The sequence below is a fragment of the Pseudozyma hubeiensis genome (genome assembly GCF_000403515.1).
Source record: "Pseudozyma hubeiensis SY62 DNA, scaffold: PHS13, whole genome shotgun sequence".
Classification (NCBI taxonomy): Eukaryota; Fungi; Basidiomycota; class Ustilaginomycetes; order Ustilaginales; family Ustilaginaceae; genus Pseudozyma; species Pseudozyma hubeiensis.
The window spans coordinates 531,415-553,885 of record NW_012133795.1 but is presented as its reverse complement, the minus strand read 5'-3'; the positions used below and the strand labels follow the sequence as shown (position 1 = coordinate 553,885).

The following is a 22,471-nucleotide window of genomic DNA, read 5'->3' as shown; positions in this document are numbered from 1 at the left end:
TCGGAAAGCCCTCGCTCTGCACTGTCAGCAAGCACAGCAAAGTCTAAATGGCGGTCGATTCGAATGCTCGGTCAGCTCTGCAGGATTTTTGAGTCAGCGAAATCTGCATCGAACAAACAGCAAACCATGACCGCAAGGAATGCCGTTTGAGAAATCTTCGCCGCACGAAATGCCGGGTCAGCGGATAGCGGCGCCGAGATGATGTCGTCGTCGTCGACGCCGCCGGTTGCTATCTGTCGCCTCGATCTGCGCAGCTCTTCTTCCATCGATTCCGTCCAGATCTGGTGTTGCCAGCCACAATGAGACCATGTCCGCGTTCGTACTATACCGTCGAGGCAAGATTAACCGCCAGAATCGCAAGTCGTCCGAATCTACCCGAGCTACCGTGGTTATCGCTTCCCCTCTTCCCGGCCAACCTTCGTACCTTGCGGAAGCTGGAGCTGCAGTCCCGTATTCAGCTGCTCGACGGGTCGACACTCAACACATGCGATGACAGCGCCGTCGGCTGGAGTACAAGTTTCGACCAGCGAGCCTCCAGGATAAATAGACTGTGCCCGGCGTGGACGGAGAATAGACAATCAAATGGATGACGGGACGAGACCAAAAAAAAACCAAAATCATAATAATCAAAAGAGCGGCTGTTTTGCCGAATCCAGCGGGATCGAGCGGTCCAAGGGCTTCAGGGCTCACGTCAGGGTTTTGGTTCGCCATGACGCGTGATGATTGCTGTTGCGGCCCTTGGTGGAGCAGCCTAGGGGGAACGGCCCATGTCGCACAAAGCATTCTTCGAGCGGCGATCATGAGGCAAAGTCTCGTCTGTCTCGCCTCCGGCATTCCTTTTGGTTGCGACCATGCCGCTTCTCACCCGTCAATTTCTCCTCCGATCTTGAACGCTGCTACAGACTGGAGGCTCGATCAACGGACCTATCCTGGACCCTTGTCGCCCTCGCTACCCATCTCTCCTCGTGACGCTCAGAGGAATCGAATTCGATTGAATGACGTTATGCCTTCCCATCCCTCATTCCGCGATGCCTTGCAAAGGTTGAACTCGACCCTCCGTGCTGTCATTCCCATCCTGCATCGTACTCCCGCGGCCTCTGTCAGGCCGACGGCCCTGCCTAATTGGTACATGCGGTCGGTCATCGAACTGGCCTTTTTGAGAAAGCTCAAAGGCTGATGGTTTGCGTAGATTTCCTTCATCATGCCTGATACGCTGCTAACATGGCTGAACTCTCTCCACAATGACGGTATCTGTCATCCAAGAGTACCGCCTGCGCCGCAATCCTGTTCCCGGCTCGTCCGGCGGATGGAATGACAGAACTTCTCGAGGCCTGATTACGTCGTGATGCAATCCTACAGTTGAATCCCTGGTTCACAGTGCGCCAGGGCAGATCGTCTGTGCAGATTCCGCTCAGCTCTTCACGGTCCTGCTGGTCCCATTGTGCTCAGCCGGTAGACCTCGCTCGCTGTTTCGCCATATAAGAAAGCGAGTCCGCTGGTCATCATCCTTTCCGCCTCCCCTATCGTTCTCCTCCAGTAACCATCTCGCCCTCCTCCGACCGTCGAGCTTCTCAACATGAACGCCGCACCACAGCTGCTCAAGCGAGCGGGCAACATGGCCCTCAGCTCCAACCCCACCGTCGCTGACATCGACATCACCACCCACGGTTCCGACTGGCTGTGGGCCGTCTTCTCGGTCATGGCCACGACCGGCCTGCTCACCATGGTGTGGTCGCTCAAGGTTTCGCGCGGTGAGCGTGCCTTCCACTACCTCTCGGCTGCCATTCTTGCTACCGCTTCCGTCGCCTACTTCTCGATGGCCTCGGACCTCGGTGCCACCCCCGTCCGTGTCGAGTTCAACAACTACGGCCCTGCTCTGGTTGACGGTCAACGTCCCACCCGTTCGATCTGGTACGCCCGTTACATCGACTGGACCATCACCACTCCTCTCCTTCTTCTCGAGATCCTGCTCGTCTCGGGTCTTCCCCTCTCCACCGTTTTCATCACCATCTTCTTCGACCTTGTCATGATCATCACCGGTCTGATCGGCTCGCTCGTTGAGTCGACCTACAAGTGGGGCTTCTACACCATGGGCTGCGTTGCCATGTTCTACGTCTTCTGGGTCATCTACGGCCCCGGTCTCAAGTCGGCCTCGCACCTCGGCGACGACTTCAAGAAGGCCTACCTCTACTCGTCGCTCGTGCTTACGATTCTGTGGACCCTCTACCCCGTTGCCTGGGGTCTCGCAGACGGCGGCAATGTCATCTCCCCCGACGGCGAGATGGTCTTCTACGGTGTGCTCGACTTGCTTGCCAAGCCCGTCTTCGCTCTGTTCCACCTGTTCTCGCTGCGACGATGCAACTACTCTTCGCTGCACCTCAAGAGCGGCAAGTTCTCGGACTACGAGGACCTCTCTGCCAACCACTTCCGCTCCATGGAAAGCGGCAAGGCTGGCGAGGCCGGTGTTGCCGGCAACGGCGTCAACGGTGCTGGTGTCAACGGCAACACTGTGGGCTCTGACACCACTGGTGCCAACGTGCTCCACCCCGCGCCTGCCACCCAGATGCACAACGTCACCCAGTAAGATCGTCTCCCTAGTTGAATGCTAGAGACTGATACCCGCAACATTCGCCAGGGGCAAGTGCCGAACCTGATCTCCTCGATCAGTGCAAGCAAGCCCCTCATGTTCTCCACTTCTACCGCTCCGTTCTCTTGGGCGAGATTTATCTATGTTCCCGAAACGGGCTCTTCCTTTGTCTTCTTTGCACCGACATACCCAGTTTGTTAAGCTCTCTTCTGAGCGTTCGTGTACGACAAACCGCCTTTAATATCGACCTTTCCCCTACATCCATCTGTCACGAAAACATCATGTGCGCGCTGTGCAAGTGAGCTTGCCGTAGGTCTTGAGCAACAGAGCGCTGCCATATTGCTGGATCGAGCATGATCCGACTGACAAGATCCGGGTGCCGCCACCGGGCAATCTCCAAAGGATGTCGGACAGCGGCGAAGTGAGCGAACCCATGCCGGTCCCAGTTGTCAATCGTATGGCTGGCCAGACAGGAGGAGACGAGCGCCAAGAAAATCTTTTTATGTTAAGTTTTGTACATCTCACAAAATTAGTCTAGTGGTCATGATTAGTCGATATTTCATAATTGTGAGCCATGCTGCAAGATGGATTTTTTTTCTCCCTGTCGGTTGCGGTTGCATTTTTTTGGAAGAAACGCGAAATTGGATTTGTTCGCAGACGGAGAAAAATTTCAACGGGCGAAACTGTATTGCTGCGCTGAGCCATCGTCTTTTTCAGGATCGTTGTTCCGTTCCGCTGCGCAGCTATCACCTCGCCCTCGACACCATCCTCTACCCATCTCTGCCAGTGAGACATTCACAGGGCTTCGCATCCCCAACGCTTCATAGAGAGGTCGCTTTGCATCCCGCATAGCGAGCGAGGTGGACGTTTAGCATCCGAGGTGCTCCAGGGGCCGCACCCTGGCATCCTAGTCCACCATGGACATCAAGAAGCCCATCACCTCGACCATCTCCTCGGCGTCCTTCTCCTTCCTCACCGCCGAGGATATCCGCAGAATCTCGGTCAAGCAGATCATCAACCCCGTTCTGCTCGACACCACCAACCATCCCAATGCCGGCGGTCTCTACGATCCAGCCCTCGGGCCCATGCGCCCCAACGACATTTGCTCCACATGTCACCTCAACTCTTTCCAGTGTCCAGGTCACTTTGGGCACATCGAATTGCCTTCGCCCGTCTTCCACCCGCTTTTCATGGGAAACATGTTCAATCTCTTGAGAGGCACCTGCTTCTACTGCCACCGATTCCGCGCCACGCTCGTCGTCCTCACCAAGGTCATTGGTCGCTTGAGACTGCTCGAATACGGTCTCGTAGACGATGCAGAGAACATTGAAAGCGAGGAGCCGCGCTCACATACCAAGCTCACTGATCTCAACGACGAAGATCTCGAGAGCGCAGACGAAGACAAAGACGCCGATGAGGGTTCCAAAAAGTCCAAGCCCAGCAGTTCCAGGCCCAAGGGCTTCCAGGGCGAGACCCCCGCCGAGTTTGCCGAGCGCATCAACAAGCAAGTCAAGGAGCTCATCAAAGCGGCCAAGGCAAGCGGTAAGGCTCAGGTTGAGCCCGAGTCCGGCAGTCTCGCCTACACCGCCCGCAAGAAGTGCATCAACGACTTCATGAAGGACATTCACAAGAAGCGCTGTGGCCAGTGCAACGCCATCAGCCCCAACGTGCGTCGCGACGGTTTCCTCAAGATCATGGAGAAGGCTCCTCTCCCCAACGAGATCGCCTCCAACGAACAAAAGGGATACCTGCGCGTCTCGCCCGTCAAGCGAGTAGCCGCCATCGAACGTCGCCTTGCCTCTTCCGCCGCATCTACCTCTGCTTCCACGGATGCCGAAGACGACTCGGGCATCGCGTCCCAGGCCATCTCTGCTGAGAATGCCCCCAAGGAGGCTGGCTACCGTGTCATGCCTGCCGTCGAGTGTCAAGCGCATCTTCGCCTCCTCTTCAACAACGAGGGTCCCCTCTGCTCGCTCATCTTTGGCCGCAACGGACCGTTCCGACTCGGCAACTCGGAGAACAAGGTCAAGGCAAAAGTCGGCTCCTCCCTCTGGTCCACGCCCAACGGCGCCAGCGCCGACAGCTTCTTCGTCAGCGTGCTTGCTGTGCCGCCAACACGCTTCCGTCCAGCCAGTATCATGGGCGACATGACCTTCGAAAACTCTCAAAACGAATTGCTCACCAACGTGCTCAAGACCACCTTCGCCATTCGAGACCAGATCACCGAGCTGGCGCGACTCGTGTCCAAGAAAGACTTCCCAGAGCTCGGTCCCGACGCTTCCGAGGCTGACTACCGAGCAGCCGAGGCGCTACTCATCAAGGGTCGCGAGGATACCCGTCGCAAAGTGCTCAACTCGATGATGCAGCTCCAAGTCGATGTCAACTCCTTCATCGATGCCAGCAAGAACCCCATGCCCCTGCGTCAAGGTCAGCTGCCGCCGCCCGGTGTCAAGCAGGGTCTCGAGAAGAAGGAGGGTCTCTTCCGAAAGCACATGATGGGCAAACGTGTCAACTTTGCCGCTCGTTCCGTCATTTCACCCGACGTTAATATCGAGACCAACGAGATCGGTGTCCCGCCCGTCTTTGCGCGCAAGCTCACCTACCCTGAGCCGGTAACTGTGCACAACGTCCAGCTGATGCGACAGCTCGTCATCAACGGGCCCTTCAAGTACCCCGGTGCCGTCGCTATTCGCAGCGAAGACGGCACCGAGACGCAGCTCGACAAGCTCAGCGTCGAAGAGAGGACGGCACTCGCCAATCAGCTGCTGACACCGCAGGAGCATTCTTCCAAACAGGCTCGTGGCACCTTTGCCGGCCTCGGCAGCTCGACTCGCACGCCAATCGCCAACAAGCAGGTGCTCCGTCACTTGCGCGACGGCGATATCCTGTTGCTCAACCGACAGCCGACGTTGCATCGACCTTCCATGATGGCCCACAAGGCTCGTGTGCTTGTCGGCGAAAAGACCATTCGAATGCACTACGCCAACTGCAACTCGTACAACGCCGACTTTGACGGTGACGAGATGAACATGCATTTCCCGCAATCGCAGGCGGCTCGTGCCGAATGCTACTACGTCGCCAACACCGACAACCAGTACCTCACGCCAACCAGCGGTAACCCGCTGCGCGGTCTCATCCAGGATCACGTCGTTGCTGGTGTGTGGATGACGTCCAAGAACACGCTCTACACGCGTGCAGAGTACCAGCAGATCCTTTATGGTGCTTTGCGGCCCGAAGGCAAGTACACCGGCGGCGGCCGCGTGCTCACCGTGCCGCCTGCCCTTCGCAAGCCAGAGCCGCTCTGGACCGGCAAGCAGGTCATCTCGACCGTGCTCCTCAACGTCAAGCCCACCAAAGCAGACGGCCTCAACCTCACCTCGAAAGCCAAGGTGGCCGGTCGCATGTGGGGCAAAGACCACGCTAGCGAAGAGACGGTCATCATCGAAGATGGCGAGCTGCTCCAAGGAGTTCTAGACAAGGCCGCCTTTGGTGCTTCATCCTTCGGCCTCGTACACGCCATCTTTGAGATCTACGGCTCTGAGACCGCCGGCAAGCTCCTCAGCATCCTCTCGCGTCTCTTCACCAAATTCCTCCAGACGAACGCCTTCTCGTGTCGAATGGACGATCTGCTGCTGAGCAAGGAAGGTGACGAATGGCGACGAACCACGCTCGACGCTTCAAAGAACCAAGGCAAGGGCGTTGCGATGAAGACCGTCGGTCTTGAAGGCGAGGACGAGAATGACCCCGACACTGACAGGAATCTTCGTATCCGTCTTGAGGAGGTTCTCCGCGACGACGACAAGCTCGCCGTCCTCGACGGTGAGATGATGAGCTCCTCCAACGCCATCGGCAACAAGATCATCGAAGCGTGCCTGCCTGCGGGTCTCTACAAGAAGTTCCCGGAGAACAACATGCAGATGATGACTGGATCCGGTGCCAAGGGTACCCCCGTCAACGTGTCGTCGATTTCGTGCTTGCTTGGACAACAGGCGTTGGAAGGTAGGCGTGTTCCGCTCATGGTAAGTGGAAAGTCGCTTCCCTCTTTCCGTCCATTTGAGACTTCGGCTCGAGCCGGTGGGTTCGTCAGCGGTCGTTTCTTGACCGGTATCCGACCTCAGGAGTACTTCTTCCACTGCATGGCTGGCCGTGAAGGTCTGATCGACACTGCCGTCAAGACATCGCGTTCCGGTTACCTGCAGCGTTGTCTCATTAAGCATCTCGAAGGTGTCCACATCCAGTACGACAACACGGTTCGCAATGCCGACGGCTCGATCCTGCAGTTCAACTACGGCGAGGATGCTCTCGACACCACCAAGAGCAAGTACATCGGCCAGTTTGACTTCACCGCCGCCAACTTCGAAAACTACAACAAGCGCTACGACCCTAAGCAGCTCGGCGAAGTCGTCGAAGCTGAGCTCGCCGCCGAGCACATGAAGAAGGCGCTCAAGAAGCCGCACAAGTATGACCCTGTTCTCAGCGTCTACACACCCTCGACGCACTTCGGTTCCATGTCCGAGAAGTACGCAAAGGCGATCGAGGCGTACATCGAGAAGAACCCGAACAAGCTTCTCGCCGACAAGAAGAAGAAGAGCAAGAAGCGCAAGTCCGAAGCCGCCCAAGACGAGACGGTTGCCGTGGAGAAGCTTCGCTTTGCCAAGGAGAAGCTCGGTGTCGAGGCCTTCCGCGCCATGTGCAAGGTGCTCTACCACCGCGGCCTCGTCGACCCGGGTGAAGCGGTGGGTCTGCTTGCCGCCCAGGGTGTCGGTGAGCCTTCGACCCAGATGACGCTCAATACCTTCCACTTCGCCGGTCACGGTGCCGCCAATGTGACGCTAGGTATCCCGCGTCTGCGTGAGATCGTCATGACCGCATCGCAGCACATCAAGACGCCCATCATGCGTCTTCCTGTTCTGGAAGGTATCACCCCCGAGCAGATCAAGATGTTCTGCAAGGACGGCTCGCGACTCGTGCTCAGTCAGGTCGTCGACGAGGCGATCGTCACGGAGAAGATCTCGCCCAAGTCCGAGGAGACCGGCTTCCACCGCCAAAAGACCTACACGGTGCGTCTCAACTTCTACCCTGCCGACGAATGCAGCGAGGAGTACAACTGCACCACCTCGCACATCCTGCGTGGTCTGCAGGAGACGTTTGCGCCCAACTTGGAGAACAGCATCAACAACGAGATGCGCAAGCAGAAGCGAGAGCACGCGCTGCAGGCCGCCGCCATCGGTAAGGGCCAGGTGTTCTCTGATAACGCTCCGGCTGGTGGGAACGCGGACGAAGACGGAGAGCGTGCCAACGGTGTCAATGGCCGCAACCAGACGCAATCTCGAGGCAACGATGCTGATTCGGACGATGAGGAGGATGCATCGTCGGATGTTGGTGATGGCGATGCCGATGATGCCAAGAGGAAGCAAAAGTCTGCCGCTCACGCTTCCTACGAGGAAGGTGATGACGAAGACATGGGCCGACCTTCCACGACCGAGGACATTGAGGCGGCATTCTCCTCCAACGGGCGTAGCAAGAAGCGCTCGTCCGAAGCGATGGACGTCGAGTCCGATGACAGCTCATCCGACGATGGCTCGATCAACGAGGAGTGGGCCGAGCAGACCTCTGCGCTCGAAAAGGCGCTGCAGGAAAACTCCAAGTACATCAACGCCTTCCGCTTCGACGACGTCAAAGCACGATGGGCCGAGTTCGACCTCACCCTCGCAACGCAGTCGCAGAAGCTGCTGCTGATCAACATCGTCGAACGCGTCTGTCGACAGTCGGTCATCCACGAGATCCCCAACATCGCTCGCGTCATGAAGCCGCCTCCCAAAGCCGGCGAGACGGGAGTCTCCCTCACGGCCGAAGGTATCAACTTCCGCGATCTGTGGGACTTTGGTTTCGGAGTGGTGGATCTCGACAACCTCTACACCAACGACATCGGTGCTGTCCTCCACACGTACGGTGTTGAAGCTGCACGTGCAGCCATCGTTGCCGAGATGCGAGGCATCTTCGACACGTACGGTATCGCTGTATCGCCGCGTCACCTGTTCCTCATTGCCGACTACCAGACGGCGGCAGGTGGATTCAGACCGTTCAACAGGTCCGGTATCGCGGAATCGTCGTCGACGTTGTTGAAGGCATCGTTCGAGATGACCATGGCGTTTATCGGTGGGTCGGCGTTGCATGGTGAGGTGGACACGTTGAAGACTCCCTCGAGTAGGTTGGTGGTGGGTAGGCCGGTGAGCTCGGGTACGGGAACGCCAGAGATCAGGTTGGCGTTGCCGAGTGCCATCGCTGCTGCATGAGCAATGGGTTTGTCCGCAGCTTTGTATCATGTCAAATAGTTTCAGTAGAAAGTTCAAATCAGCTTCACACAACAAGGACGAGGGTGAGAACGCGATCAGAAACACTTTGATTTTGGCATTTGAACGACGAGATGAGGACAGATGATGTGATACAGGAGCGATGCCGCAGGGCGCTACACAGGAGTCGGGGTCATGGAAGACAGGCGCCGATTTCGAAGATTTTTCTTGAACTGATTCTGATACAAGTCTTTTTTGCGTAGCCATTTTGTTGAAGAGCCTCGACGAGATCAGTTGACGAGCACGTTTTCGGAAAGCTGTTGACGAGTATGTGGGCTGAAGCATGGAGACAAGACCTGCTAATTGGCATTTTCTTTTGTATGGCCATCTTTCTCGAATCTTGTTGTGGAACTCTTGGTAGCCTCGAAAGGAGCCTTTGGATGGAAAACTTTGATGTACGGGCGGGTTCGTTTGGTCGAGACGCATTGAAGGCTATCCTGTACAGCGTGCGGAGGTTTGCGCGGTGATGATATAGACAGGACCGGTGGCTGAGCCATCTGCTTGATCCGAAATGGCTTTACGGTCCTTCGCTCGCTCCATCATGTCTGGCTCTCGCCAGCGGGACGTTCGGCTGTGCGAATCGTTTCGAGCAAGTCGTAACCGTCCCTGCGTCTTTTTGCGATGAAGATAGAGGACTCGTCGTACGCAAGCATGTCCGGATGGTAGGGACTCACGTTGAGAGCGAGAACGAAGTCGCCCGTGCAAAGCGTTGGGAGCTGGCTACCAATCGCATGCTGGGATCCACGACGTGGAAAGATTTTGACAACGAGACTGCGGCTACCGTCATTCAACACCATTGCCCAGTAGGGCTCTGCAGTGCCTTTTGGACGAGATAGAACACCGATGTGTTCGACACATCCAACAATGTTGACGAAACTCTGGCGAGGGGTGAGCTGCAGGTCCTTGAAAGGCACGATGGGGAAGTACCTAGGGACAGACACATTTTCCGGCGTTCCCACGTCGAGATGCGTCCAGTCCAGATGCGAAGCGCTCAAGATGAAGAAGGGCGCCATGTCGGGCTTGTCTGCAAAACTTGCCATATCGACATCTAGCTGGTGGCGCTGCTGGTACAGCATTAGACGGAACTGCGCCATGCTTGGCTTTGAAGGATCTTCGAGTCGAGCCACTGAGCGGTGAGAAGGATGAAGACAGTCTTCGGCGCTGGGGAAACAAGGGACACCGCCAAGGTGGTCAGGTGTGGCGTAAGGATCAAAGCATTTGCCTTCGCCTAGGCATTCATCAGCCTCGAGTGCCGATCTCCGCTGACTCTCACAGTCGTTCAAGAATGCGTGAACTCTCTCTGCGTGTTTCGACGGGGAGCAAGAGAAGGCTCGAAAGCCCTCGAAATTTTCCTTGATCTCGTAAATGCTGATAGGAACCCACTCCTCAGGAATTGCAAGATTGACTGCGATTGTTTTAGTCCCACCTCGATTCTCAGCATCAAGGATGTGCTCGGTGCTTATGAAGAAGCGAAGCCTTTCGGCACAGGATTTGAAGAATCCGTAGCTTGTTTCGGAGACTTCGTGCACGCTTTGTACTTCAACTAGCTTGGTGGATGGCGAGTCGATCGAAGTATGGCTCAAGGTAGGTCGGTGTGGGCCGTCAGAGCCGTTTCCACCAATGGTAGAGACTGGCGTCGGATCCATGGCGACGTCGACACAGAAGAGCCATGGCCGACGTAAGAGCTTTACCTTGTCGAGGAGAACCGAGACGCTGGACAGGGACGTTGATCTGAAGCGGAGGAGGGGTTTCGAGGAAGATGAGGTAATTAGGAAGGAAGGAAGTGTTGACGGTTGAGGGGCAGAGGCCAGTACACTCGAAAGTTGCGGTATATAACCCTTTCTAGCCTTCTCGAACGAAGCTCAGTCGCTCACCTGTGCGGATGCGGATGCGGAAGCTACTCGAATTAGCCATAATCATTCCCGCATCAAGATCCTGGGAAGCCTCGCCCTTTCGTATGGCATGCCCCCTTTCTCAGTGCCTCGTAAGTGTCGACAAATTTACTCCGCTCCGTCATGGGAAGCAACTTAGAGCTTGGCCAGTGAAGGATTGCTGAATAGCACCACCAATCTTGTCATTTTCGACCCTGTAGTCCGCTCGATCTCGGCCGTGCTCTCAATGGCTAAAATGGTGTCATTGTGCGGCTGACAATCAAACGCAAGCTTGAGCGCAGCTACGCGCAGCTATGCGCAACTTCGTTGAGGAGCAGCCTTCTTATGAGCTTTGACATCTGTACTTGACGACCATGACAGCTCAGGGTCGCGTTGATATCGGGATCTCCCGATCCAAATTTTCAGGGGCAGAGATCACAATGCCTCGCGTCTGCTAGACCTGGAAGATGTCGTTAGGGTCTTACCGAGGTTCCAAATCGAGATATCTCCTTCATTGCTCACATTGCCAGGTGCGGTCAAACATCCTCGCTTGCCACGACATTCGCCATCGGAAGCGTGTCTGTCGAGTCCGACTCACAGCTGAAGCAAAGTCAACACGATGGGTCGAAAGGCTGAGGTGCAGCGCATGCTGCTCACGAAGCTGATGGGTCCGGAGGCGATGGGTGCGCCAAGTGCGAATCTACACTTCACCGATCCCAAGGTATGCCGCAACTTCCTCTGCGGTACCTGCCCACACGACCTCTTCGCCAATACCAAAGTGGATCTCGGTCCATGTCCCAAGTCGCACACGCCAAAGTACAAGGACGAATACCGCAAAGCACTCGCAGCAGGCCAACGCTTCCCCGACTTTGAACGCGAGCACGAGCACAACATCTTTTCCTTCATCTCGGACATTGACCGCAAGATCGCTGCCAACAAGCGCCGACTGGAGCAGACGCCAGAGGAGCTGGCACGCTTCGCCAACATGAACCGCGAGATCTCCGAGATCGAGACAGCGCTAGCCGCCGTCATGGCCGAGGTGGAAGCATTGGGAGAGCAGGGTCAAATCGAGGAGTCGCTTGCAGAGCTTGCCAAAGCGGATGCATTGAAGGAAGAAAAGGCACAGAAGGAGAAGGAGCTGCACAACGCGCAGGAGAACTCGGGCGCAAGTGGTCATCAGAAGTTGAGGGTTTGCGATGTCTGCGGCGCCTACTTGAGTATCTTGGATTCAGATCGAAGGTTGGCAGACCACTTTGGTGGAAAGATGCATCTTGGTTACTTGAGGCTGCGCGAGATGATCGGCGAGTTCGACGAAAGGAGACGCAATCCAAACGCGCCACCCATGGGATTGCCAGCAGGATCCGCAGCACCGGCGACATCACATCAGAGCAATGGAAGCTCAAATGGTCGATTCATCCCAGCACCAACAGCAGCAGCATCATCGCCAGCAACAGCATCCGGGATATCGAACGGCCCAGGTCTCAACGCCACGCTCCCTCAGAGGGATCGCGAACGAGAGCGCGACTTTGAACGAGAGCGGGAACGCCGAGACCGGGAACGCAGGGACACGCGTGAACAGCGAGAAGCCGCAGACACGGGAGCGGACAGCAAGCGCGGCGGAGAAGAGGGAGAAGTCAAGGAGGAGGAAGGTGAGGTGCTGTCGGACTACAAGCCGAATCCAAGACCGCCCATCCAGATTAAAGAAGAGGATCGGAAGCGAAGTCGATCGCCGGCGTAGACATGTTCAGCCAATTTTGGCAAGCAACCACATCCCATTTGGCCTCACTGCGTTGTCCACTTTGTATTATTAGGTTTCTGTCGCAATGGCCTGAACCAGTAGCTTAGCGCACATCCGCTACCGAACGTCTGCGTTAGCTTTCCGCTAGCTTTCGATCTGAGATGTCTTGTGATTTGTTCGAGGACTGAGGTCGCGAAGAATCGAGAAAGAGGCGCTCCACTGTCCTTCCGTTTCCCGAGCCAAAAAAAACTCTGCAGTGTGTCGCTTCCACTCCACATTTTGCGTTGGACCACCGTGTTGCTTGTGTTTCGCTCTTCACATCCGCTTCCGCACGCCTCAGCAAGGGGTCGCTCAACCATGTCGTACTTCCTGCCGCACCTGCCTACGGGATGGCACGTTGATCAGGCGATCTTGTCCGAGGAAGACCGCGTGGTCATCCTTCGCTTCGGTCACGACACGGACCCGGTATGCATGGAAATGGACGAGACGCTCTACAAGATCTCGACGGCGGTGCAGAACTTTGCGGTCATCTATCTGGTGGACATCACTCAAGTCCCTGACTTCAACAAGATGTACGAGCTGTACGATGCTTGTTCCACCATGTTCTTCTACCGCAACAAGCACATCATGATCGATCTGGGGACGGGCAACAATAACAAGATGTAAGTTGGCGGATCGCTGTTCTTGCCTCAAGAGGCAGACAGGCAAGGATGCGGTGTAGACATGGGAGATACTCTGACACGCAACATCATTTGACCTTCTTCTTGCAGTAATTGGGCAATCACGGATCGTCAAGAGCTCATCGACATCGTAGAGGTGGTGTATCGAGGCGCGAGCAAGGGAAGAGGTCTCGTCATCAGTCCCAAGGGTAAGTTCATCTCGGTCATCGGCCCTCAAGGTGGCGAGGCGAGAGTGGCAAAAGCTGATCATTCTCATCACTCGGTTCTTGTATGGCACAACAGACTACTCGACAAGGCAGCAATACTGATCCGAGCCCAGCGACCATCGACAATCTTAACCATATACCCTTGTCTGCGATTCCAGCGACAAGCTCTACATCTGTACTTCTACTCAATTTGAAACTCGTCACACTGCAATCACTGCGTTCAAGCTGCCGGTTCTCCACGTGAGAGGATATGATTACAGCGTGTGGGGCGCGTTCTAGCCACTACGCCATCGACTTTCTAAGGACACTGTCCTGGCCGCATCAGATAGAGGATTTGTGAAGCTGTGCTTGGGCTCAATCGAGTTTTGTTTGCGGGAGCTGGCCCGTGAGCTGCGCAGATGAAGGAAAGGCCCGGCTTCGCCGATGATTGTGTGTGAGGGGAAAAAGAGAGTTTGCTGCGGGTAGTGGCGTGTCGTGGTGGCTGCACCGATTTCAAAGCCGATACGCTTCGGTATGGCATGCATATTTCCAATTTTGAGCTTCTTTTCCAAAGCAAAACGAGCTTCGTCTTGTAGAGCGCAACGGGCGCTCCCCTCGCTTCCGAGGCGTCGAAGCTCAGCTTGCAAGCAAGCATCACATCGCATCTTTGCAATCGGCGCACCCGGGCTATCGACCACCACCATCCTTCGCAATTTGCTGAACACGGATCTATCAGAAAGCCGCACGACCAACGACTCACCTCCAAGTCCCGATTCTTCCGTCTTCTCGGCTATATTCCGGTCTCGCTCGGGTCACGTCCAGAAGCAGCTCGGCATCAGCAGCCATCTCACTTTGGGCGATCGAATACGACTCTCTTCCTTGTCGTCCATAGCGCCCTCGAGAACGACCAGGCCCCATCTGTAGCGTCCCCCGCCAGCTCTACCCATCACCTCTGGCTGTCTTCGCTGAACAGCCGGTGCAGTGATCACCATGGTCAAAGTCAAGTTGAGAGTTCCGCTCTCATCTGCACCACGCGAAACCTCGTCGCCCCTCGCCAACCCAAATCCCCTGCGAAGTGCACCCGACTACTCGGACGACGACGAGGCGGCCACTCCGTTGCGTGACGGCGGAACACCGGATGACAACGCCGAAGTCGACGGCTCGGACGCAGAAGAGCTCGACGAGGATCAGGATGACGACGAAGATCAAGAAGACGAACTCGACGAGCTGGACGAGCTTGAAGGCGAAGACGACGAGCAGACATCCAAAGCTGCCTCAACCTCGGCTCTGACCAAACGCAGAAGCATCACGCTCAAGTCCCGTCCCTCAAAAGGCGGCGCGGCTTCGTCCTCTGCCTCTCCCTCGGCTGAGGGTTCAGCGAGCCCGCATTCGGGCTCTCACAAGCTTGTCAAGCGCAGCTCCCTGGCTCGAATGGCGCAAGTGCAATCCATGTCGGTGGAGGAGCTCGATGCGCTTCCAGCAGCGAAGAGGAGAAAAACGGCCAAAGCACGAGGTGCCGCTGGACCGGGCAGAGGCTGGCGGAAGGGGCTCACCAAAGGTCAGAAACCAGTTTACGAGCTTCCGCCGGCAGAACGAACGCCTGCCACATTCGGTAATACAGCCTCCGTACGCTCGTCCCCCGCCTCGTCAACAGCGATCAAGGCAGAGACACCGACGCCTGCCCCGATCACAGTGCTGCCGCGGCCGAAACCCATCTCGAACTTCGCAGCAGGTACAGACACGAACAAGGCCGCCTCTCCTTTGGGCACCGTCCGGAGCAGCATCGTACCGACTGCAGCCTCATCTTCCATCAAGATCGTATCGGGGCCGGGCGGACAGACTTTCACCGGCGACCTCAGTGCCAAAGCTGGCACAGCCAAGAACCCGGGCTTCCGATATCCGCCGTTGCCGAGCTCGCGCGCCGGACCGCCCGTGCAGCCCATCGCGAGGATCCCTACTGCATTCCAGACGGTGGTTCCGCTCGAAAGGAACGCTAGGCAGCCGCGTAGGTGGGTCAAGGCCAAGAGGGAGATCTTGAGTATGGGCGGAAGGCCGTGGAGCATCCCTGTTTTCTATGGTGGTGAAGACCTCGGATACGAGAAAAAGATCGAGACTGCAGCTGGGAGTGCAGGTGCCAACACAATTCCGGGCGCGGGAGCGGCAGGTGGAGCTGAAAAGGTCGTCAGCAAGGCCGGTACACCGTCTGCGGCGCCAGCGCCAGCGCAGCCAGCATCGACAAGCGCAAAAGCGGTCTCTCCTACGCCAACGACGCCCACACCCACGGCAAACACCTCGTCGACGCCGACTGCAGCCCAGAACCATGGCGCTGCATCAACGGCGACGACGTTGACCAAGGCAAGCTCACCTTTGCCTCCACCAAAGCATCTCAATGGGCTGGATGCAGAGACAAACTGGCGCGGACAGTCGCCCGCGTTTCTCTTTGGAGGACGCTGATTCACATACAGACATGTTCGCGGTGGGCTATCGAGTTGCAATTGCTATTCAGTTGGACGCAAGCGTGCGTCTGGGTATCATCAATGCGAATGAAGGATGTGATCAAGTTGTGATATGTGAAAGCAATAGTCTCGATCAGGAGCGCTCGTCGTCAGCCCTTCCCCCTCAACCCATCATCATACTGATATCCTCCGGGGGGTACTTTGTCTGAGCAAACGTCATCAACCTCTTTAGACTCTGGATGTACTTTCTCGAAACCTCGTCGTTCAGGACATGGGCTACGTTGCTGCTGAAGATTTTTTCTCTACCGGATCTCTCGTGGATGCCTACCATGGTGACGCCGATGGGCCAGGGGGCGTTACCGATGGAGAGCTGGAGGTACGAGTCGTTGGCGTTTCTGTACTGACGACGTTGGATGTAGTGGACGATCTCGGCGATGCGCATGAGGACGTCCGGAGTGAGGGCGCGTTTGCGGAGTTTCTTGAAGAGCGGTTTCAGGTAGTCGGCGGATTGAACTTGGGTGGCGGCGGCGAGTTTGCCCTGCATGGTATGTTTGATTTCGTCGGGGCGCGAGGCGAGGGAGTTGGACCATTCCTCGAGAAGGCCTTTGAGGGTGTAGTAGATGATGGGGTAGACGCGATCGATGTCGGTTTTGATGAGGTTGAGGTCGAGCACGCTGTTCATGCCAACGCCTTGGCGGGTAGTTGGTTTCGTGGAAGAGGATGGGGAAGTTGCGTCGTCTAAATTTGTAGATGATGTCTTTGCATCGTCTGTTTTGACAACATCACCGAGTGCGGCTATTGTCGCGGCATCTTGTTGCAATCCTTGGGCCTTTTCTCGTTCCGCCTTACCTTTGCTCGCCGCATTGCGCTTCTCGAGCAACTCCAACGCAGTGGCACTTTCGGCGCTCTGCAGAGCGTTCCTGAAATCATTCTGGCCTAGCGATCCACCGCCCTTCTCCTCGATCAGCTCCAAGGCTCTCAATCTCAACCTCCTCTCCTTGTCCGTCTCACCGAAGAGTCGAATCGGTTCGCCTTTCGCTCGCAACCGACGAACAGCTTCGTCGTTAGAAACGTTGAACTTTTCTCGCTCCACCTCGCCCGCTGCGGTTTCTAGTGCTGCTTTCGTCGTCGAGCTGAGACCTTTGAGTGTCGTGCTTTCGGTCTCGGCAGCTTTCGGGCGCTTCTGGACTGAAGACGAGGGTCCTGGCGAGGGCGATGGGGAGGCGGATCGTTCTTGCTGCTCTCGTAATTTTTCGAGGTCGCCCCTCCGCATGTACTTGGGCGGCGGAGCGGTCGAGGCGGATGCCGATGTGCTGGCCAGAGGCTCGGCCGCCTTGCGTTTGTTGGCGATCTCTGCTTTGAGGAAGTCCATCTCGACGCTCTTTCGGTAGATTTGGAGGTGGTTGGAGTGGAAGTCAAGGACGAAGCCATAGAAAGTTCGGGACGCAGCCGAAGAACAGGGTCCAAAGGTGGAGGGAAAAGAAAGAGGCTGTTAGAGCTTCTCAGAAGTTTGTACACAACGGCCAAAAAAAAGGCTCGGAACCGATCTGGAGAGTCTTCCGTGCGTGAAGAAAATCCGACTTCAGCCGTTTCAGGAAGGACAAAGGCGCCAATCGAGATGAGTTGAGCCAGAGCCAGAGCCAGAGCCACTCGCATTAGCTACGCCTGATCCCAAGCGAGAGCGAGAAGTGTTAGGTGGCTGTCAGAAATTCCAGGTAGTGTTCGTCGACATCATCTCTTTGTCGTCGTCGTCCTTCTTCTTCGCTGGTCTTTTCACCACATCGTATACTCAACCACATCTCAAAATGTCCGACTCCGAGCAAAAGTCCTTCACCCTTCAGACCGCCTCGTTCGACGCGCGTTTTCCCAACCAGAACCAGACCAAGCACTGCTGGCAAAAGTGAGTTCGAGGATTATCCAAAGGACAGAGAGATTGGAAATGGGACTGAAGGGAGGATGGAAAGAATGCTGACGCTTCGAACTTATCTTTTTTGAATTGGATGGATGTCAGCTACGTCGACTACTACCGATGTGTCAACGCCAAGGGAGAGGAATTCGTGCCTTGCAAGCAGTTCTTCCGCGCCTACAACTCTTTGTGCCCTAACGAGTGGGTGAGTATCTTCATGGGAGCAGAGGAGGGCATAGCAATGGTATCCGCAACAGCATTCGAAGGCATGAAAGTGTTTGATACGCTGAATGGGATTCAATCGACGACGGCAATCCGACAAACGAGGTGTCTACATCTAGAAGCACGGCAGTCGGTCAAGCCGACGAGAATCCTCAGCACCCGGGCAGCAATAACAGCACAGACACGCAGAGGATGGCATCGAGGCAAACGATTATATGGCTGAGGCGCAACTCAGGCGCAGGGGAGATCATTGTCGGACTGCTCGCATCCTGTCAAGCTGGCCAAAGGGTCCTAGTGGCCCAGCAGACGCTGATTGCTACAACTGCTTCGCTGGCTGCGCAGCCGCAACTCATACGCTGAGTCCAGTTGAAGCAAGCTTCGGCGAAGTACGGACGTACCCAGTACGGTCAGGTCGAAGGACGTCACATTGATTTGGATGCGCTTTGGCTATCGGAGGATTGCCGAAGCGAAATTACGTTCGACAGCAAACCGGTCGATTGCACATCCCGCCTTACAACATGCTTTTTGCCAGCTCAGCCGTCCTGGCTGCTCGCCTTGTCGTCTTCCAAAACGAGGCCATCTTACTGATCTCGATAACGTTCCCTTTTCGTCTGCTCCACATTTACAGATCGCCAGGTGGGACGAGCAGAGGGAGAACAACAACTTCCCCGCTTCGCTCGAGCCTTAAACTCTCGATTCTGCAGCCGTACAAACATGTTGGTTCATCGGTCACCACTGTAGCACTGTGCCAGTGTTGACGGAAATTTAGAACTTTCTACTTTGACCATCTCAGAGCTCTGTGTGTCTCGTTTGTGTACTAGTGTCAAGCCGAAAAGTGACACATATGTGTGAACAGGCTTGGCACACAATTCTCATTGGCAGCAATACACTTCGCAGCATCGCTTCACTACTGTCGATCTGGGTCAATTGTTTCATATTGCGTTCAGCGTCACGACCTTCTATCGGATCTATGCCAAAACACTAAGCGCCGAACACCCTGAGGCGGTCAGCGTTCTCCTTCTGCTCGTCGTACTCCTTGGGCTTGGGCTCATCGGTCTTTGCGCCAAAGACGAGTTCGGCGGTGAACTGCCAGTCGTCGGGCAAGTTGTGCTTCTTCTTGAGCTGGTCCTGGGTCAAGTTTCCGTAGTGCTGCAGGTTGGCACCGTAGCCGGCGTTGGTGAGGGCGACCCAGGCGTTGGTCTGTGCGATGGCGGAAGCGTGTTGCGACCAGATGGGGAAGTTATCGGCGTACTGCGGGATGTTCTTCTGTTGACCTTCGACGACCGCTTTGGATTCGAAGAAGAGCACGGTGCCGAAGGCGGGTTTGAACATTTCAAGTCGACCGACGGCGCCCGAGACGGCCTTGTCGTCTCCTCCTTGAGATTTGACGGCGGCAGTCAGGGCTTCGGGAACAGTCTTGCCCCAGTACTCATCGTGTTCGGCGCCGAGGAGCAGCACGAGTCGCGGAGACTTGGAGTTGAAAGAGGAGGGCGATTCGCGCAAGACTTTGCTGAGAACGGTCTGGATCTGTTCCGGGGTGAGGACGGAGGGGGTCTTGGCGAGCGTGTAGGTGCTTCGTCGCACGGCGAGGTGCGAGAGGAAGGCGGTGGTGGCCTGGGGGAGCGACATTGTGATGGATGTGGTGTGGAGGCAAGTGTTTAGAAGAGCGATGCTGGCACGGACAGACAGGGTTGCAGAAGAACGGGGTGTATATATAGACGTTCAAGCACACCACAATGAGCATTTCGCTGCCAACATCAGAGCGAGACCGAGCATCCCAAGCGAGCAAGACGACCGTACAGGTTGGTAGCGGCACTGTCAAAATCATGACGCCAAATGCCGTGATCTGCAGTCGGTCAAGTCCACAGCAGCAGCCGAGGTGGGGCTGGATGATTCTTCTACCTTAAACCAAAACCCGGAGATTCGGAGCTAAGCCACTTCCCAGAACATAACATCTCTTGTACCCACATTTCCTCGTTGCCCCTCTGCATGAGCGCTCGCGGTACGATCCGACCCTCTCGCGGCGTGTTGTATGCCGAGATGAATGATGCGATCGCCGTACATCTTGCTTGTCTTTCCCTCATCTCGATAGAGATGTGTCGCAGACCCCGTAGCAATACCTCGTAGCAATGACGAATATCCTCGAAGATGAAATTGCGAGGACAACACTACGAGCTTCTTTCTGACTCGGCCATCGGCTTGATGGCTAGCATCAATCAACCGACTCGCTGCGGATCGACCTTCGACAGCGTCTTGTGCAAACGACGAGAGGGATCAAGGAGGGAGGGAAGCGCCATCATGCCCTGGGGAAGGAGTTTAGCGGCCCGCGGATCGCGGTGGTGCAGAGTCGAGGAGTCTGCTTTGACGAAGTGGAGGTGTTACATCTTAAGTAACGACATTTTTGCACCCCAAACAAAAGGAACCGGTTGTGGGGTACATCGATTCCAGCCGGGCGCGCCGGTCTGGACATCGTCTGGTGCGAGTTGAAAGCTTCAACTGACAATGCTCCACATCCACTCGGCTCCATCACCAAGTGCTCGTCGCCTTCCATTACCCATCCAGTGGACACACTGTCATTAGCTCGGATCATCCTTGAAGCTGAGTATCGGGCTACCTACGTCGTCGCATCACGTCGCCACAGGAAGCCGGACCTCAACCATGGCCGACGACAATGCCGTTGCTGGCAGCAGCCGCAGCAGCCGAACCGCTGATTCGCAGCCATCCTCAGCTTCATCGCAAGCTCCTCTCGCATCTGCCTCCAACAGCAGCTCAATGAACAGCGTCTTCGAAGCAGCATATCGACCCCAATCACGGTTCAGCTTCCCCGCAGCAGCACAGCCCGAAATCGTGCGAGCCTATCAAAAAGATACCTACTACAAGGACCTCTTCACGTCCCAGGTCTCCGATGTCGTCCGTTCGCTCTTCGGTACTCGTGTGCAGCACTCCCACGTATCTTCCATCTCGCTAGTAGGAGCGCTCGGCTACTACCTCCTTTCGACTTCGTCGATACCAGGCATGGGCGACGGGCGTGGTGGTCAGACGCTGGGCGAGGAATACGTCAATGCGATACCCAAAGAAGTTCGGACGGGTCGCATCGTTACGCTTCCGAAACGATTGGCGTGGATCCTTCTGCACGTCCTGGGCCCCTACTCCCTGACAAAGCTGTACGCCGCGATTCGGAGGTATTCCGTGTCGACCAAGGAGAAGCTCGATGCGGCGGAGGCGAGAGCGAGAGCACGTGCACGCGCTCTGGATAAATCGTTCGATGCTTCCGCACACATCAGCGCGCACAGACGCCTCGTCACTTGGTTGAGCAGGTCGCTGCCTCCGCTGGAGACCTTGCAGTCCTCAGATGGGTGGCTGGCGTATCTTTCGGCGGCGCATTTGATGCTGTTCTACTTGGGTGGCAAGTTCTACAGTGCGGCGCAGAGGGTGACCGGTGTCACCTACATTTCGACGTATCCCAAGCGACAAGGATACCAGCCACCATCGTACGAGGTCCTGGGAGTGTTGTTGGGGATCCAGCTGTCGGTCAAGCTGTTGTTGGAGGTGAGATCGTACAGAAGGAGCAAGAAGAGTCGAGCAGAGGAGAAGCGGGATAGCTCGGTCGAAAAGCAGTCAACTGCAGCTGTGGATCCATCGACGACAGTTGTGATCGACGATTCGATCTTTTCGCATGCCTCACAACCCGCACGACGAATCCCCTCTTCTCACCACACCTCCGACGACCTCCACCAGGAAGCGGATGCGAACAACGTCGATCTGCTCTACCCGCATCTCCCAGACGACACCTCCGACAAACCCGAATCGGACTCGGTCGCCATCGCCAAACTCAACACCACCGCAGCAGCCACCAATGCGCAGAGCACGCTCCAGTGTACGCTGTGCATGGATCAGCGTGCACCTCATCGCGGTTCGTCGGCGGTGACAGAGTGTGGACATTGCTTCGATTGGTCTTGCATCACTGCTTGGATCGCAGAGAAGCCAGAGTGTCCGTTGTGTCGACAACCGCTCCAACTACACCGCATCTTGCCGATTTACAACTTTTGATTTGAATAGCCAGTTGCCACTCGCTCGATTGTATTTGTCCGTGATAACCAGTCATTCGAATCACATTGCACATTCTGTCAGTCTTCGCGCACAGCAGAGGAAGGTTTAAGAGGGGAAAGAAATGAGATTCCAACAGACACAAGGAAGGGGGGAGACGGGGCAAAGATGATCTCTACAAAAGACACGCAGGGTCAACATCGTGAGTCCAAGGGAAAAGCTACAGGTTGTGAGACGAAGCGAAAGGCGGCAACAAGGAGAAAGGATGGATCGCGAGGGGGAGGAACCCATAACAAAAGCGCAAAGGAAGAGGAAGGAAACCAGCCAGCTTGACCCGAGCAAAGCCGAATGTGCCAAAGAAGAATTCCACCGTTGTGATGGTACATTTTGGGGTCTCTGAGACGATGCCCCATCCTGATGTACAGA

The 22,471-nt window shown here is 56.1% G+C and overlaps 8 protein-coding genes across 8 annotated transcripts; 5 read left to right on the top strand and 3 right to left on the bottom strand.

Moving 5' to 3' along the window:
* Window positions 1-1,576: 1,576 nt before the first annotated feature.
* Window positions 1,577-2,584, top strand: PHSY_001149 (hypothetical protein; the record flags this gene model as incomplete). Its single annotated transcript, XM_012331781.1, has 1 exon — window positions 1,577-2,584. The coding sequence occupies one exon, from the start codon at window positions 1,577-1,579 to the stop codon at window positions 2,582-2,584; it is 1,008 nt and encodes a 335-aa protein (XP_012187171.1).
* Window positions 2,585-3,504: 920 nt separating this feature from the next.
* Window positions 3,505-8,883, top strand: PHSY_001148 (hypothetical protein; the record flags this gene model as incomplete). The annotated part of the gene is made up of 1 exon (XM_012331780.1): window positions 3,505-8,883. One exon carries the CDS (start codon window positions 3,505-3,507, stop codon window positions 8,881-8,883), a length of 5,379 nt encoding a protein of 1,792 aa, XP_012187170.1.
* Window positions 8,884-9,479: 596 nt separating this feature from the next.
* On the bottom strand, window positions 9,480-10,586 carry PHSY_001147 (hypothetical protein; the record flags this gene model as incomplete). The annotated part of the gene is made up of 1 exon (XM_012331779.1): window positions 9,480-10,586. The coding sequence occupies one exon, from the start codon at window positions 10,584-10,586 to the stop codon at window positions 9,480-9,482; it is 1,107 nt and encodes a 368-aa protein (XP_012187169.1).
* Window positions 10,587-11,457: 871 nt separating this feature from the next.
* PHSY_001146 (small nuclear ribonucleoprotein) lies at window positions 11,458-12,549 on the top strand (the record flags this gene model as incomplete). The annotated part of the gene is made up of 1 exon (XM_012331778.1): window positions 11,458-12,549. One exon carries the CDS (start codon window positions 11,458-11,460, stop codon window positions 12,547-12,549), a length of 1,092 nt encoding a protein of 363 aa, XP_012187168.1.
* A 357-nt stretch (window positions 12,550-12,906) lies between these two features.
* PHSY_001145 (hypothetical protein) lies at window positions 12,907-15,868 on the top strand (the record flags this gene model as incomplete). Its single annotated transcript, XM_012331777.1, has 3 exons — window positions 12,907-13,211; window positions 13,320-13,417; window positions 14,388-15,868. 3 exons carry the CDS (start codon window positions 12,907-12,909, stop codon window positions 15,866-15,868), a joined length of 1,884 nt encoding a protein of 627 aa, XP_012187167.1.
* Window positions 15,869-16,033: 165 nt separating this feature from the next.
* Window positions 16,034-17,242, bottom strand: PHSY_001144 (potassium channel regulatory factor; the record flags this gene model as incomplete). Its single annotated transcript, XM_012331776.1, has 1 exon — window positions 16,034-17,242. One exon carries the CDS (start codon window positions 17,240-17,242, stop codon window positions 16,034-16,036), a length of 1,209 nt encoding a protein of 402 aa, XP_012187166.1.
* Window positions 17,243-18,979: 1,737 nt separating this feature from the next.
* Window positions 18,980-19,627, bottom strand: PHSY_001143 (nitroreductase; the record flags this gene model as incomplete). The annotated part of the gene is made up of 1 exon (XM_012331775.1): window positions 18,980-19,627. One exon carries the CDS (start codon window positions 19,625-19,627, stop codon window positions 18,980-18,982), a length of 648 nt encoding a protein of 215 aa, XP_012187165.1.
* A 1,029-nt stretch (window positions 19,628-20,656) lies between these two features.
* Window positions 20,657-22,048, top strand: PHSY_001142 (hypothetical protein; the record flags this gene model as incomplete). Its single annotated transcript, XM_012331774.1, has 1 exon — window positions 20,657-22,048. One exon carries the CDS (start codon window positions 20,657-20,659, stop codon window positions 22,046-22,048), a length of 1,392 nt encoding a protein of 463 aa, XP_012187164.1.
* Window positions 22,049-22,471: the final 423 nt, after the last annotated feature.